We start from the raw sequence: 15,320 nt of genomic DNA, 5'->3' as shown, positions 1-15,320 counted from the left end.
ATACCATATCTCAGCATGGATTCCTCACTATTTTATGACGCTTAGAGCCTTCAGCTAACTCTCTGCCTTAAACTATTTCAAAAAAATCAAGAACATGGTGGTGCAATAATCTTTTTAATGGAAATAAAACGTCAGTTCTATAATACCAAAGAAATGGTAATAATTAACAATGAAGTTTAAGTTAATAGCAACTCATTTTACCTCCTTGGTATTTGGCTCCCCATCCAGATATCCAACACTGTTGGTCAGTCTCAAACATCATTCCAACATTGGGCAAACAAACAGGTCCTATAAAATCTTTGAAGCAAGGACATGTTGTTAATCAGTAACTATGACGGGGAAAAAAAAACCTGATAGGAAACTTTTAGAATTCTAAACCTGAAGATTGTCAATGACAGACTCAAGCCTTTCAGATACACTAAAGCTCCCACAGAAAAAGGAATTTAGGGTCATCTAATGCCATATCAGAAATTATTCTGGCTGGTTCAGGCACAGACAGCTGTGCATAGATGTGGACAGTATACTAATGGAATTCCAAAAGCAGCCATCCCAAAACAACAACAAATTCTAAAATTTGCAGACTGTTGGACAAAGCTGCTGGTCAGTAAGATGAATGCCTATACACTGCTGTTATCTCCATCCTCCAACTGACAGAGTTGTTTGGTGGACAGAACTGGGAAAGGTCAGTCTCCTCCTCTTCTCTTTGACAGATCTTCATAATAAAAGTCAGACCACCATTTTTATTGAGAATTAAATCCTAGGCAACAAATGTTTAACTAGCAATTAAGCTGGTTTTAAAAATCAAAAGCTTTAAATTTGGGAGCCCTCATTTACTAGTATCTTTATTTATTTATTTATTTTGGTTAGACAATAATCTGAAAGGAAAGTAGCTAGATAAGGAATTTGCTCTCCTTTTCTTCAAAGGATCAAGCTCTCAGCAGTAATATTTTATTGGTGACTCCTGAATTAGTTTAACACTATTATAATCTTAATAACTTTCACATTTCATTGCATAAAGATCCTCCATATCATAACCTCCTAGAATGCATTCTTACATATTCAGTTTGCAAAATTTTCAATACTTAAAAATCTAAGATCTCAAGCAGAAGCTAAAGAGCTATTTGTTGGAGTGGTTTAACTGAGATTCTTGCACGGAGCAAGTGACCAACGGAGGGATTTGATGGTTAAAATTACTGAATGCCAAGTCTACAAGCTTCCTGGTCACTTTGTGACTTCGTTGTTGGGAACCAGAAAATCAAACTTAATGTTCTACAAAGACCAATACATGTCTGCTCACGTATCTATACATACAATTAAAATTAATATGGAATAAATCTGTCTGTCCCCTCCATCATAGATTATCTGTGTCTGTACAACAGTTGCACAATAACATACTCAAAACATACTCATAAACCTACTTATTATAAAAATAATTAGGTTGCACTCTCAGTATTACCAACTATTACAGAAAGTAATTTGAAATCAATGTGCATCTGAGATTTGTCAAGATTTTATACTGAATGTTTTTAAAGCCCAAATAAAGCATTATATTAATTTCATAAGAACACTAAGGAAAGTATAACAAATAACATCTAATGTTTATATATTTCTGATAAAAGATGGGAACAAAAATGTTAATTCTTGCCATGACATAAAGACTATATATAGAATTTTAATAATTTTCTAGCAGATGCAAATTGAATTATTATGTGACATGATAACATGCCATGCCCATTAGACTAGTCTAGCTAATCCAGCCTAAAATAAATTAGCTAGTATGAACATTAACTATGGACAACAAAAAAGTAGATCACATTTTACTTTAAAAATAATATTGATTTAATGTAATGGAGGTTTATGCTATGTTGATTTCCATAGCATAATTGACCCTCTAATAGTGAGGTTTATAATTTTTGATAGAGAAAATAGCTACATACCATTAAAACTTAGAGGAGACTGTAGCTTCATAAGAGCAACATCATAATTTTTGGAAGTTGAATCATAGTTGGGATGAGATATTATTTTGGCTACTCTAAATCCCTTTGAAGGAACCATTTCTGGCTGTTTCAGAATCCCAGCATAAACCTTCCAGTATGATGGATCAGAATGTGCCCTAAAAACAGAATGCAGGTCAGGAGTTATGTCCTAAACACAACATATTACTGCCCTATCAGTAACAAATGTCAAGCTATTAACAACCTAATATATCCAGGTTAGAATTTGAAATATAGGTAGTCATACTGAACTTCCTAATAAATTAAAGCCTTTGGAGAATATGGATAACCATGAAGAGAAGAAAGGAAACAGTAGCATATAACAAGAGGCAATATTTAAACAAAAGGGGATATGATTTTATGGACATTTTCTAAGAAGCATTACAAATTCTATTTCATTAAATTTGAGCAAGTAATGTTTTTATTAAATTTATATGCTACTCATCTCCCCAATAAGGCAACTCAGGTACATGTCTTTCATTCAAAACTGAAAAAATAATTTCATCCAGACATTAAAGGATATGAAACAAGAATATATTTTAGCCCCACTGCTAATATATACTCTGATTAAAAATTTCTAAGAGTCAACACCATGCATCCAACCTAAATGACAGCCACTTCCTAATTCAAAAGTATATCATGATGTAGTACTTCTCTCCCTGTCCTATGTAGATATAAGGTGGGCTGTAAGAACCCTGGCATCTTACTGTATACAGCAATAATTAGTCTTTAATTATAATAAATCCAAACTTTTAATTTTCTCTAATAAAAGATAAAAGCACAAGCGAATAATTGACTCTGAACTAAAGGAAGTTAAGTGTTTTAAATATTTGGGCATAGTCTTTCAGAATTCTAGAAAATTAAAGTTCAGGTTGGATTCATAACTCGAACGGCCCAGGCAAGTCACAGAGTTAAAAATGGCAGCTGCTGCAGCAGTGACTGAATCCAAGTCACATGGCTACAGAGGTCTCTTTTTGGTCGCAATTTTGAATTTCTAATGTAAGTACCCTTTCTGAATAAATTCATTTTTGTGAAAACTCACTAAATGAACATTCGTACCTGGCGGATTACCTGTAATCTCCTTTATTGTTTGTTAAAAGACAAATCATAAGATGAGGACTATCTATAGCTTAAGTTGCAACTAAAGTGTAAAATCACAAATTATACTCTCTTTTTGCAGAATAGTGTTGAAATAATTTTTAAAAAATGTTTGGAACTTACCTTTCCACACAATGAGCTGCTGTTACTATCCATTCAGGGGTGACAATAGATCCTCCACAGAGATGAGTCTTCTGCATATGAAGGCTGACTTGCCACGGCCATTCTCCAGGTAATGCAGCATTTCCACCCACAATTCTGTTTCTGGGAGTCATACGTTTATTTGATGTGCCACAGTCTTGTAAAACATAATTAAGAAAGAAATGATCTTCAAGACTTCTTCCAGATACTAATTCCTGATTTCTCTATGTCTTATTTTCTATCAACAAAAATGTCAATATTCACATTCTATCTTTCGGTGGAAGAATACAGGGGATATTGATTGTAACATTTTAAAAATACAGTTACAGAACCTTTGGTTAGATTACAGATGGCTGCCTTCTATTTCAGTTCATTATAAAGGCAGGTATTTTCATTTCAGAAGTGGCTGGAAGAACAAACAGTAGTTTTTTTTTTTTATTCAAGGGAACTATGGCTTCATATGGCTGCTATAAAAATGAAGTCTCAGAATCGCCCACTGAATTAGTTTGAGTACATTTTGCCTAAACTTCAACCTAAATGTGTATAATTTACAACTACATTTTTTTGAAGTTAATCACAACAAAAACAACATATATCCAAGTAAAAACACAAATAATTTAAATATTTAAGTACAATTATAGTACTTACTTATGCATCGCAAGGATACCACTTGCTTTGAGGGACACAACTGGCTATAACACAAAGAAACCAAATGAAATTTGAATATATGAACATACTGAACATTCATGTAGGATTTTTATATTTGTCCTCAGTGGATGGGAACTATGTCTTGTAATCTACACTAATACATACAGTAATAATGTCAACAATGTCAAATAGTATATAAATGCAGTTAATAAAAGTGAGAGTAGATAAATGTATAGATTTTTCCTAACTAATCGGAAGATTCTTTCCTGGCAGGGTGCCATTTATATGGAAATACACCTAATCAGCCCACCTATGGATTTGCACTCACTCAAGTCCTATTCCATGAATTCAAATATATATGTGGATTCCAATACCACAGGTGTAAACATAAAGGGGAATATCAGGATTGATTTCATTCATAGGTGTTTAGCTCCTCCCCCATTTTGGAATTCTGGAGAGCTTGCTTTCTTACAAATCAGTTTTTGCTACCCCATCATATTCAATATATCTTTAATGGTAGACTTTTAAGCACACAATTATTGCTAAACTAGTGGGTAAATAATTAATCTTCAAATGGTCTTAAAAATCCTCCAAATTAATTTACTGAATCTTTGTATACTAAAAAAAGAGTTTTTCACTGCAAGTGCATTTTAAAACTGTCTCCACATAGTAGCAGCTTTATTTAGGCTCTAGCAATATTAATGTACAATAACACAAGGGTCCTCAACTTGTGGGCTGCAGCTCACTATCGGGCCATGGCCTATTGGCCACCGGGCAGTATGAGTGGCTGACCTGTGTGTGTGTGCGCGTGTGCACACGTGCGCACAGCCCCACTTGCACAAACTTAAATCTGCAAAGGGCACTTCATATAGACAAATGTAAGCAAAGCCCTTTTCTGAAATTCCTCTGCAAAGCAGTCCCTGCTTTTAATCAGCAAGTAGAGCATGTTCACCACTTCATTTGGCCATACTGACTTTTGTGCATGCCTAGTAAATGGCCAAATGAGCTATACCCAATTCCTTGTCAAGGAGGAACACTACAATCCTGCAAGGTGTAGCGCTTTATGGAGCAGATTGCACCATAAACATACAGAGAGAACATTTATATATATATATATATATATATATATATATATATATATATATATATATATATATATATATATGTACTTATATGTATAAAAACTATAAACATGCACACCTGTTGTACAATTTCTTATATAGGTCTATGTCTCCAGCACTAGTATTGACTCTCAAAATGTTTGCAGAATGAGTGGTAGCTGAGATTGCGCTGCTGGTGAAATAGGTTTTCCTGCCAAAAATATAACAATCAATTAAATATGTCAAATCCCGATGAATGTCTATTTCAACAAAAAGGTATTCAATTTACAAGTCACTTCTAATACTTCATTTTCCCCAATATTTAACTATTACAGAACAGTTTGCACTGTGTTTGGGATAATTGTGCCTTATGTTTCTGGAATCACACTTCTTCAATACATACAAAAGTGACATAAATATATATTTGCAGTATTTAATCATCTTTGCAGCCACATACAGTATGTTCCTAACTATAAATTTCCTTTAAAGATTTTATGTATTTTGAGTATAACTAAACATTGATTCTTTTAGCCAGCACTATCAATTTTTTGTTTGGTGGCTAAACAAAACTACTTTTTCCTCTGCAATATCTGGAAATAAATTATGTAAGCTCTATTCGCTTACATTAATAAATATGGTAAGGAAGTCCTTCCCCAAAATAATCTGTGTTAAAAATAGTCAGCCAGCATTTACTAATGACAGAGATCATTGCCCTGCCATGATACAGCTTTTTCTCTGATCCTTAGCAATATGAAATATAGAGGCAAATGGTACAACTCTTATTCCAGATTCTTCTTGAATGTATACCACTTTTCATGGCTTAAAGCAATGGTGGTGAACCCAGAGGCGGCACTCAGAGCCCACTCTGTGGGCACGCATGCCGTCATCCCAGCCCTGCCTCCCCCAATGGCTCCCTACTCACCAGTAGCCCCCCCCAGAGGAGAGTTGCCCCAGGCACGGCCCACGCGGAGCAGCGCAGCCAAGGACATGGCAGCCAGGCAGTGGAGACAAGACTCTGCCCTTGCACCCTGTTGCACGCAGATGATGCTGTGGGGCACGGGCGGAGGGCCTGGCTGCCATGGCGCTGCTGGCCACCTGGGCGATCTGCTGCGGCAGGCCATGGAGGCAGTGAGTGGCCCTGTGGGGGAGCAGGGTGGGGGTGGAGCAGGGGTAGGGCGGGTTTTGGACACTCGGTCTCTAAAAGGTTCGCCATCACTGGCTTAAAGGATAGAATGAAGCTAATAGGATCCTGATTCTTTGAGGTTAAAGTAATAAGGCAATAAACAAAAGTCTAAACCAACACAATAATTTAAACTGGGGACAGGGAACAGATGCATCAGCTAATCATTTAATGGTACTCAGCTAAGGAATTTAAATATTTTCTCAATATATTTCTCAATAGTAATTTATTCCCTGTAATATTACTGCAAAAGAGTAAATAAAATTCAGTATGTTACTTACGAGTTATACCCCAAGTCTTCACATGCAGTTTCTCCATATTTATCATTCCAATCATCATAGCATATAGGGTACCAATCTTTGTTTTCAAATGAATAGACTTCGAAGAGAAATTCTGGTCCATAAAGTCTAACTACAATAATAAAAATGAATTAATGATGTTGACAACAAATAATCACGATGTGATTTTGAAAACTTTAGAACATAGAATGCTGATATGCAAATAATTCACATGTCTATGGAGATTGTCAAACATCCAGTCATGGCTGTCCCAAAGGTGCTTTTTCCAAAAGGCCACTGGACTTTCTTGGTTTTTCCTTTGAAAATGTTTTGCTTCTTATCCAAGAAGAACTGAAGAAGCTTCTTGGATGAGAAGCGAAACGTTTTCAAAGAAAAAAACCAAGAAAGTCCAGTGGCCTTTTGGAAAAAGCACCTTTGGTACAAAATAATTTACAGTTTCTACATATCCAAAGAGTTATATGCAGCTATAATTATGTTCTGATGAACACAGACTTGTCTTTTTAGCATCACTGCCACTGCCAATCATACTAAGCTTATTAATGAAAGAGGAACAAGGAAATTGCTGAAACACCTTTGTTGCTCCATAAAAAATAGAGAAAAACGCTACCAGAGGCTAATTTGGCAAATCTCAGGGCAGGGCATCTCTTGTCATTTGAGGATGCAGAAGGAGGTGATTGCTTATGGCTGACAGTAGTTATGGGCACCTAATAATAATGAATTACAGTTTTATAAACATACATATAGTTCTCATTTAAACATAAGATATAAATAGTTGGTCAGGTGCTTATATTTACCATTTTAAAAATACTAGCAGATTACATCAATGTTTAATAATGTTTAAGTATTATTCCATTTCTCTTGAATCATCTTTGCAGCCACATACAGTATGTTCCTATTGTCTCAAAATGGAAAATAAGATAAATCTATTTCTTAATGCTAGATATTAAAGCTAGCATGAGCTTCCGGTACGAGGCGACGGCGATGGCGGCTGCTTTGTAGCCGTCCAGCTGGGAAGGTGTCAGAACCGCGGAGCGCAGCGGGCAAAGGGAAGGGACAGAGAACGCAGGAGTAGAGGTAGAACCCCTGTACTCCCTCTGGATTTTTTCCTAGAGGGGGTGAATGGAGTGTTCCCTCGGAGCTCCTGCTGATCTCCGCCTCCCAGCTGTTTTTGCTTCCTAGGAAGCAAAAGAAACCGCCGCTTCTATCTCCGTGCCTATAGCGTATTGGTGAGTAGTTTTTATAACGGACAGAGTGGTTTAAAGGATTTTTTTTATATAGTTTAGGCTTTTAATTTCTTTTTATTTAGCTTTGATTATTTCTCCTTTGTTCTTTTTATTAGTTTGGACAAAGGAATTAAGATGGCGCTTTGAAAGTGTCGGAGTTTTTTTTTCCTTGCCTTTTGTCTCACTTTTTTTTCTTTAAGGACTGGATTTTGCTTTTGCCTTTGGTATTAAATTCCTTTTCTTGATTTTTTTTTTTTTGGTTTCTTCTCTCTGGATTTCTAAGGATTATAGTTTTTGCTGTCTCTTTTAAAAGAAGAAAAAAACTTTTTTTCTCTCTCCCCCTCCTTTCTTTTTTCTTGGGGGAAAGGGAAGTGAGAACTGGGTTATCTAAAATGGCTTCAAAGAGACAGCCGCCTTCTACAACATCCAATATGACTAGTCAGGAGAAGCAGATTTTGGCTAACTCGACGGGTTTTGAAATTGTTAATAAGGTAAAATATTTGGGGGTGATGTTATCTGTTTCTAATGCAAAACTATTTAAAAATAACTATGAAAGGTTGTGGGCTAGGGTACAGAATGACTTGAAGAATTGGGAGAAGTTGCAATTATCCCTCATGGGAAGAATTGCAGTGATAAAAATGAATATTCTACCCAAGTTTCTCTTTTTGTTTCAAATGTTACCGATTTTGAAGAATGAGATTAATCTAAGTGAGTGGCAGAAAGGCCTTAATAAATTTATTTGGGCAGGGAAAAAGCCAAGGGTTAAGTTTAAAATTATGCAAGACTTCCGCGAGAGGGGTGGGCTCAAGGTACCGAATTTGAAACTATATTATGATGCGGTGGTTTTAACACTAATTAGTGATTGGGTAAATTTGACAAATCCTGAGATACTTTATCTCGAGGGATGGGATTTACTTTTTGGGTGGCATGCCTATTTAATATTTAACAAAAAGATGGATTGGGTTTTTAAATCTCATATTTTAAGAATTTCTTTACTTAGGACTTGGAGAAAATATTATAAGACTGATTTTAAAGTACCATTATGGGCTATACCTTGGCATGCGATAGAAGGAATAAAAAGAGGTGCTAAAATGGACATGGTGTCTTATAGACATTTACTTAGGTGGGATGGACAAAACTGGCAGTTAAAATCACGTGAAGAGTTAGCACAAGAAAATATTATTTACTCTTGGTTCCAATATAGGCAATTAGCAGATAGATGGAAGGTGGATTGCAAGGTGGGCCTTCTTAGAGAAGATGAAAATTTTATTAAGCAAGTGAAGGATCAAAGACAAGCCCACATTAAGAGAATTTACGGGGTTCTAGTTGAATTGGACTCAGAAACGGAACTAATTAAAGATTGTATGATTAGATGGGCGCAGAATTTTGGTGAGCCAGTTCCATTGGACACCTGGGAAACTATTTGGGTGAGAAATGTCAAATTTACACAAGCACAGAATTTAAGGGAGAATTTCTATAAAATGTTTTATAGATGGCATCTTGATCCACAAAAAATGTCTTTTATGTACCCTGACCTACAACCCAAATGTTGGAGATGTGGGTGTACGGATGCTACTTATTATCATATTTGGTGGTCGTGTAGAGAGATAAAAGCATTTTGGATTAAGATATGGTGGAATATCCAGAGAATTTTTAAAAGGAGGGTAAAATTTACTCTGCAATTATTTTTGTTGGGTATAGTTATTGATTGTGATACAAAGGAGGTTATATTGATGTTAAATTTGATTACAGCCGCGAGGCTGTTAGTTGGACAATATTGGAAGAAGGAATCTTTGCCTACACTGCAGGAATGGTTTCTTAAAGTGTCCTATTTGGCGGAAATGGCAAAGATTTCGGCTTTCTTAAAGCAACAAACGCAAGAGAAATTTCTTGCTGTTTGGGATAAATGGATAAAATTTATACAGTTTAAAATGGATATTAAAAATATTATATAGCTTTTTCTTAATTTTTATTTTTATATATATACATATATATTTTAAAACATAATTTTTCTAATTGTTTTTTAATTAAGCCTATATTCTGCTCTGGGAAGCTCGGGGGGGGAGAAGGGGGGGTGCTTGGGGGAGGTTGGGGAAGGGAGGGTTTGTTGTGTAATGTTTAGTTTTTTCTTTGTATATGTTTTTTGTCTTTGTATTGTTTTATTTTTTTTTCTTTTTTTGTAAAACTTATAAAACTTTTAATAAAAAAAAAAAGCTAGCATTCTAGAATAGGGGTCTCCAACCCCCCAAACTGCAGCCCAGTATCGGGCCACAGCCTGTTTGAAACCAGATCACAGAAATGGCGCACACGCAGCTCAACTTGTGTGCGCAGCAGAGCAGCGCAAACACATGAAGCTCCATCTGTGCAAGCGGAGGGTGCACATGCCCAACGCTTGCGCAAATGGAGCTGTGCATGTGCCCACCACTCACACAGGACCATCCCCTCTCCCCCTCAGCAGTCGGTAAAGCCAGAAAGGTTGGGGACCGCTGTTTTAGAACACAGATTATGTGACTGCACCGACTCCTAAAAATGTAAAAGCCGTTAGCTTCCTGCCATCCATCCATCCTTTGTCTAATGATCAAATTCTTATACCACTAATGTGAACTACTATCTCCATTCTGAATTAGAAATATTATAGCTGGAGAATTCAGTTTAATTTTCAGATTTGCTTGCTTGCTTCTTCCTTAGTGCTACTTTTTGTAACATTTCAGTTTTTTATGGTTTATGGCTGGAATCCTTGGCAATAAGATAGGTCAGTGGTGGTGAACCTATGGCACAGGTGCCAGAGGTGGCATTCGGAGCCCTCTTTGTGGGCACGTGCCCTTGCCCCAGCCTTGCCTCCCCCCGTGACCCCCTCCTCTCCAGCAGCCCCCCTGAAGGAGAGTTGCCCTCAAGCGTGGTCCACATGGAGCAGTGCAGCCAAGGACATGGCAGCCAGGCAGTGTAGACAAGACTCTGCCCTCACACCCCATCATGCAGTTGATGCTGCAGGGCACGGGCAGAGGGTGTGGCCGCCAAAGCACTGCTGGGTGATCTGCAGCGGGCCCTGGAGGAGTTAATGTGGTCCTGTGGGCAGGCAGGGCAGGGAATGGGGGGCAGAGCAGGGGCGGGGCCAGTTTTTGGGCACTTGGTTTCTAAAAGGTTCACCATCACTGAGATAGGTCAATATGTAGTAAAAGGACTTTCCCTAGATATGTTTGGGCCCTGATGTTGTAGATCAGGGGCGTCAAACTGCCGGCCCACAGGCCGGATGCATCATAGCAAAAACGCCCCCATCCCACTGCCGGCAATGGAAAAAAAGTCATGATATGTCATGACACATCACGTGACATTGCGAGTTTGACACCCCTGTTGTAGATGTTGAGGTTCATGAATATTTAATTAAACATAAAAATCTGAATCTGGCTTCCCCACTGACTTTGCTTGTCAGAAGGTCGCAAAAGGTGATCACGTGACCTTGGGACACAGCAACAGTCATAAGCATGAATCAGTTGCCAAGCCTCTGAATTTTGATTTAGTAATATGGGGATGCTACAAAGGTCGTAAATGTGGATCATGGGGATGCTACAAAGGCCATAAGTGTGAAAAATGGTTGTGTCACTTTTTTAGTGTCGTAACTTTGAACTGTTGTAGTTTGAGGACTACCTGTAATCTTTATAGCCTCTAACATATTCATACAATTACTATGCAAAGGTGCTAAAGCTGGAAGCTAGAATCAACATTGTTACTGGCTGAAAATATGGTCAGACAATTTTTTCTTATATTTGTAAGCTTTCCACAGCTAATCCTGCAGATTCTGAATAGAGTGAGAAATCAGGTTGAGATAAGTGGTACTATTGCAAAGTTTCCTGAAAGACTCAGTAGCTGCTATCCGGGAGATTAGGTTCATTGCAGCATTAACTTGCTAGATATAATTAGGCTAATTAAAATATGGGAGAGTTTAAGGGGGGGCAGATTTATAGGCAAATTTTCAAAGTCAGAAAATGTTGTTATTCATTCTTACCACAACGGTTTTCATCTTCACCATTAGGGCAATCTTTTTTTCCATCACACCATTGAGATGGTAATACACACACTCCTAGTGAACCACATTGTATCGTGGAGCCAAAACAACTATCTGTCACTATGAAGAAACGTAGGAATATAACGAGATCAGAAAAATAAATCAGCAATGTGTGTTCTGTTTCAAGGACTATCATACAAAAAGTACCTTGAGCACATTCTAATATTATCAGTTCCATTGGATGTTGGATGAGATCTTAATACAGTAAAAAAAGGTTATGAAAATTTTTTGAAAAATTTGATGGTTGTAAGTCACACATTATTATCAGAAATGGAAATGGATTAATTTACATTTATGTTAAATAATTTCACCAAAATGTTATTATAGTGCCATTAGAATTAAACTGTTTCTAACTTCAAAATCTAAAAAGTAAGAAAGTATAGTGTAATGGCATAAAACACTCACCGCAATTTAAGCAGATCATAATTTTAAAAGGAAACACTTAGTGGTAGGAACAGCCATATCAAAATGTTGTATAATCAATGCATTCTTACCAAAATACCAGATGAGGAAAGCAGAAATTCCAGCTCCTATTATTAGTACAATAATTGATAGGAAATATAATGCCTTTTTGGTTTCTGCAGTTAAAGAGGGGGAAAAAAAAGTGTGCCCATGTAATTTTAAAGGAAGTTTGTTTCAAAAGATGCCACTAGTTTACTAAATGTCTTTCACTAATAAGGGCCTAAATTTCCATTATTAACTGAATATGAACATGTTTTGATCTAGCTTCTAAATGATTCCCTAAGCTAGTTGTGCCTCCACATTGCTACTTGTTACATTAACCACAACACTCTTTTAGCTGATCTCTGTTGAACCTCAGCCTTTTCCAATCTTTCTGTGAACCACCCTGGGAGACTTCGTAAGCCATCCAGCGTCACTTTGGATAGTGGGAAGAGGGGCATATAAATTAAATTAAATTAAATTAAATTAATAAATATGAAGAGCAGATTAAAATACTGTTAACAGATAGTTTGTTTTGTCTTTGGTCAGCTCTCATTGAACCTCTGTGTAAAATATTCCTCTTAAGCAGTGTTTCCCAAACTTGACAATTTTAAGGCATGAAGACTTCAACTCCCAGAATTCCACAGCAACGCTGGCTGTGGAATTCTGGGAGTTGAAGTCCACATGCCTTAAAATTGTCAAGTTTGGGAAACACTGCTCTTAAGAAATGACTGTTCTCCTGGCTACGCTGGAAAAATAAACTATAACATGATGCATACATGCTAATCTTTCTTTGCTTGGATTACTTTACTACATGCCGTGACACAATTGCAAACAAATTCTCTATAGTCAAGCTCTGTAGAACTCACACCCAAGATCTTTTTTGGAAGCTGAAGTGGAAAATCTACCCCATAAGTATTTCTTTTCCTTATTAGCAGTAATAATAAAATTAATTGTGCGTGTATGTGTGTGGTATGTGTGTGTATATATGTATGTATGTATTTTTTATTTATTTGTTTACTATTTATGAAATGTTTTTAAGAAAAACAATCTTATTAACCAGGACAATTTGAAGATCAGGGTCTGCAAACTTGCTTACTTTGTATTGTTGCAACAATAGGATCCTAATCATATAAAATATGTCTGAAACATACAAATCAACCAAAGTATTCTTAAAACATACCCAAACAGGCCTAATTTGCATCAAAACTTTTTTTTAAAAAAATAAATGGGAAGCAAAGCTTACTTGGTGTACATTTTGAAGATTTTATCTGTAAAATTGGCAATGGGTTTGATTGTTGAGTAGAAACTCTTGGAACATAATGAGGCACTGATGAAGGATAATATGTAGGTGTGTAATGTGGATACATATTATAATCTTTAGTAAATCTTGGAGGAACACTTTCTGCCTGGTATGCATAATTTTCATAATATGGAGCTGGCCTCTAAATAATCACAACAGAAACACAAACAAAAAATAAGCAGTTATAAGCTTCTATAACTCAGCAGTACTACAGTGAAATAAAACCTCTAAACCATAAGCCCCAAACCTTCCACGGAGAGAGGTTTTTCCACGGACCGGAGGGTGCATGTTTTTTTTTTTAATTGCAAATTTTTTTTTATTTTCAATTTCCCATTACATCATAAAAATACTTCAGATAAAGCATAAAATAAATTTATACACACAACTTTCGGAATTGCTCACCCATCTCCCCCCAAACCGCATCCACCCTCTGCCCTCTTCTCTCACTTCCCTCTTCCTCCCTCTTATTGTGTGCTGCCTGCATCCTGCAGATGGGGCTTTGCTTATTTGTGCGAACCAGCATGCCGCAGCCCGATATTGGTCCATGGACTGGGGGTTGGGGACACCTGCTCTAAACTAAAAAACAGAAATCCACAAACCATAGCTTGCAAAAGTTTATACCTTTTAATAAAAAGTGTTGACCTGAAAAGGTCACATTCCTTCTGATTTTTGGCTACTACAGATTAACACAGTATTCCTTCTATGTTAACTAACTAGTAATTGAGAAACTTTTTCCCATAAACAGGAACACTTTTACCAACCACCATATACTGGACCGCAGTAGCGTACTTTTGAGATTGCTCACTTACCAAGTTAGATGCCATCTTGATTCTGGGCAGCTGAATTATGGCAAGTTTGTTATAAACCTATGAAAACAGAAAAAGGTTTTCTATTTTTGTTTTTATTTCAAAATGAAATTTCAAATTACTGAGTCCTTATTTTAGTGAGACTATTCATCAGATTCTAGCACACATACAAAAATAAATAAATAAGTGGCCATTGGAAAAATACTATTTCTATAAAAGCTCAAGTGCCTGCCACAAACTCTGGATTAGATTTCATTCCCATAGCAAAGATGTGTCTCTAGTCTTAACAAACAAACAAAAAAAATGGAATATTTACTATTTTACCGATAGTATATGCACACCACCCAGTAACAAAGCTTTTGGGTTGCCTCCTAATAGAAGTTAAAAATTTGAATTGCAATAAAGTAGCAATGCAGCAGTTACATAAAAATAGTTTAAAGCAAAGAGCAGCTTTACAAATGGAGAGAGGAAAATATTAACCAGCGTTAAGGAAGAAGAACACAAGTGAGCATCCCTGGAGAAGATCCCGATGGGAAAAGAGTTCTGAGAATTGCCAGAGAACAACTATGTAATTAAATACTGCACACTTTGCAACCATGTAATTAATTCTAAAGAATTAGGCAGTGGCAAAATTGGTCAGAAAAGCAGACACAAGATACATATTTTGTTATTAGCATTTGTGTTTAATCTAAACATAGAAATGACTATTTTAAATTGGGAATAATTGGAATGATCAGTGATGGCAATAAACAGTCTTTTTTTTATTTTGTGGGATAAGCACTAAAATTGAAGGAGGCCCCCTTTTCTGCCCCATCAGCTTTTACTCACAGCTGTAGTTCTACAACTTCATTAAGGAGCTGAAGCACCAGTACCTTATCTAAGCAACATTTGGCAAAAGTTATAAAATCTGGTGATAAAATGTAAACGTTATCCATTGCTGATTGTTGTATATTTTTTTGTACTTTTGTTTTGTGCTTTCCTTTTTTTGTTTATTACATAAAGTCTAAAAAAAAATAAACCAACC

General features: G+C 36.5%; 1 protein-coding gene across 2 annotated transcripts in view; it reads right to left on the bottom strand.

Moving 5' to 3' along the window:
• TMPRSS2 (transmembrane serine protease 2) overlaps nt 1-15,320 on the bottom strand; it is a 31,429-nt gene that overhangs the window by 4,238 nt on the left and 11,871 nt on the right. For both annotated transcript variants that reach the window (XM_039369221.1, XM_039369212.1), the window contains exons 2-11: nt 14,300-14,356; nt 13,434-13,632; nt 12,241-12,324; nt 11,687-11,806; nt 6,443-6,572; nt 5,082-5,192; nt 3,882-3,925; nt 3,216-3,390; nt 1,938-2,113; nt 202-297 (exon numbers count right to left, since the gene is read on the bottom strand). In XM_039369221.1, coding sequence (XP_039225155.1) covers nt 202-297; nt 1,938-2,113; nt 3,216-3,390; nt 3,882-3,925; nt 5,082-5,192; nt 6,443-6,572; nt 11,687-11,806; nt 12,241-12,324; nt 13,434-13,632; nt 14,300-14,314 — 1,150 coding nt within the window. In that variant the 5' untranslated portion in view covers nt 14,315-14,356. The remainder of the gene's footprint in view (nt 1-201; nt 298-1,937; nt 2,114-3,215; nt 3,391-3,881; nt 3,926-5,081; nt 5,193-6,442; nt 6,573-11,686; nt 11,807-12,240; nt 12,325-13,433; nt 13,633-14,299; nt 14,357-15,320) is intronic.

This window comes from Crotalus tigris, unplaced genomic scaffold, assembly GCF_016545835.1.
Source record: "Crotalus tigris isolate CLP2741 ecotype Arizona unplaced genomic scaffold, ASM1654583v1 scf7180000017601.7605149639:7615979, whole genome shotgun sequence".
Lineage (NCBI taxonomy): Eukaryota > Metazoa > Chordata > Lepidosauria > Squamata > Viperidae > Crotalus > Crotalus tigris.
Note: the sequence above shows the minus strand (reverse complement) of the source record. Positions and strands in the feature narration are given on the sequence as shown.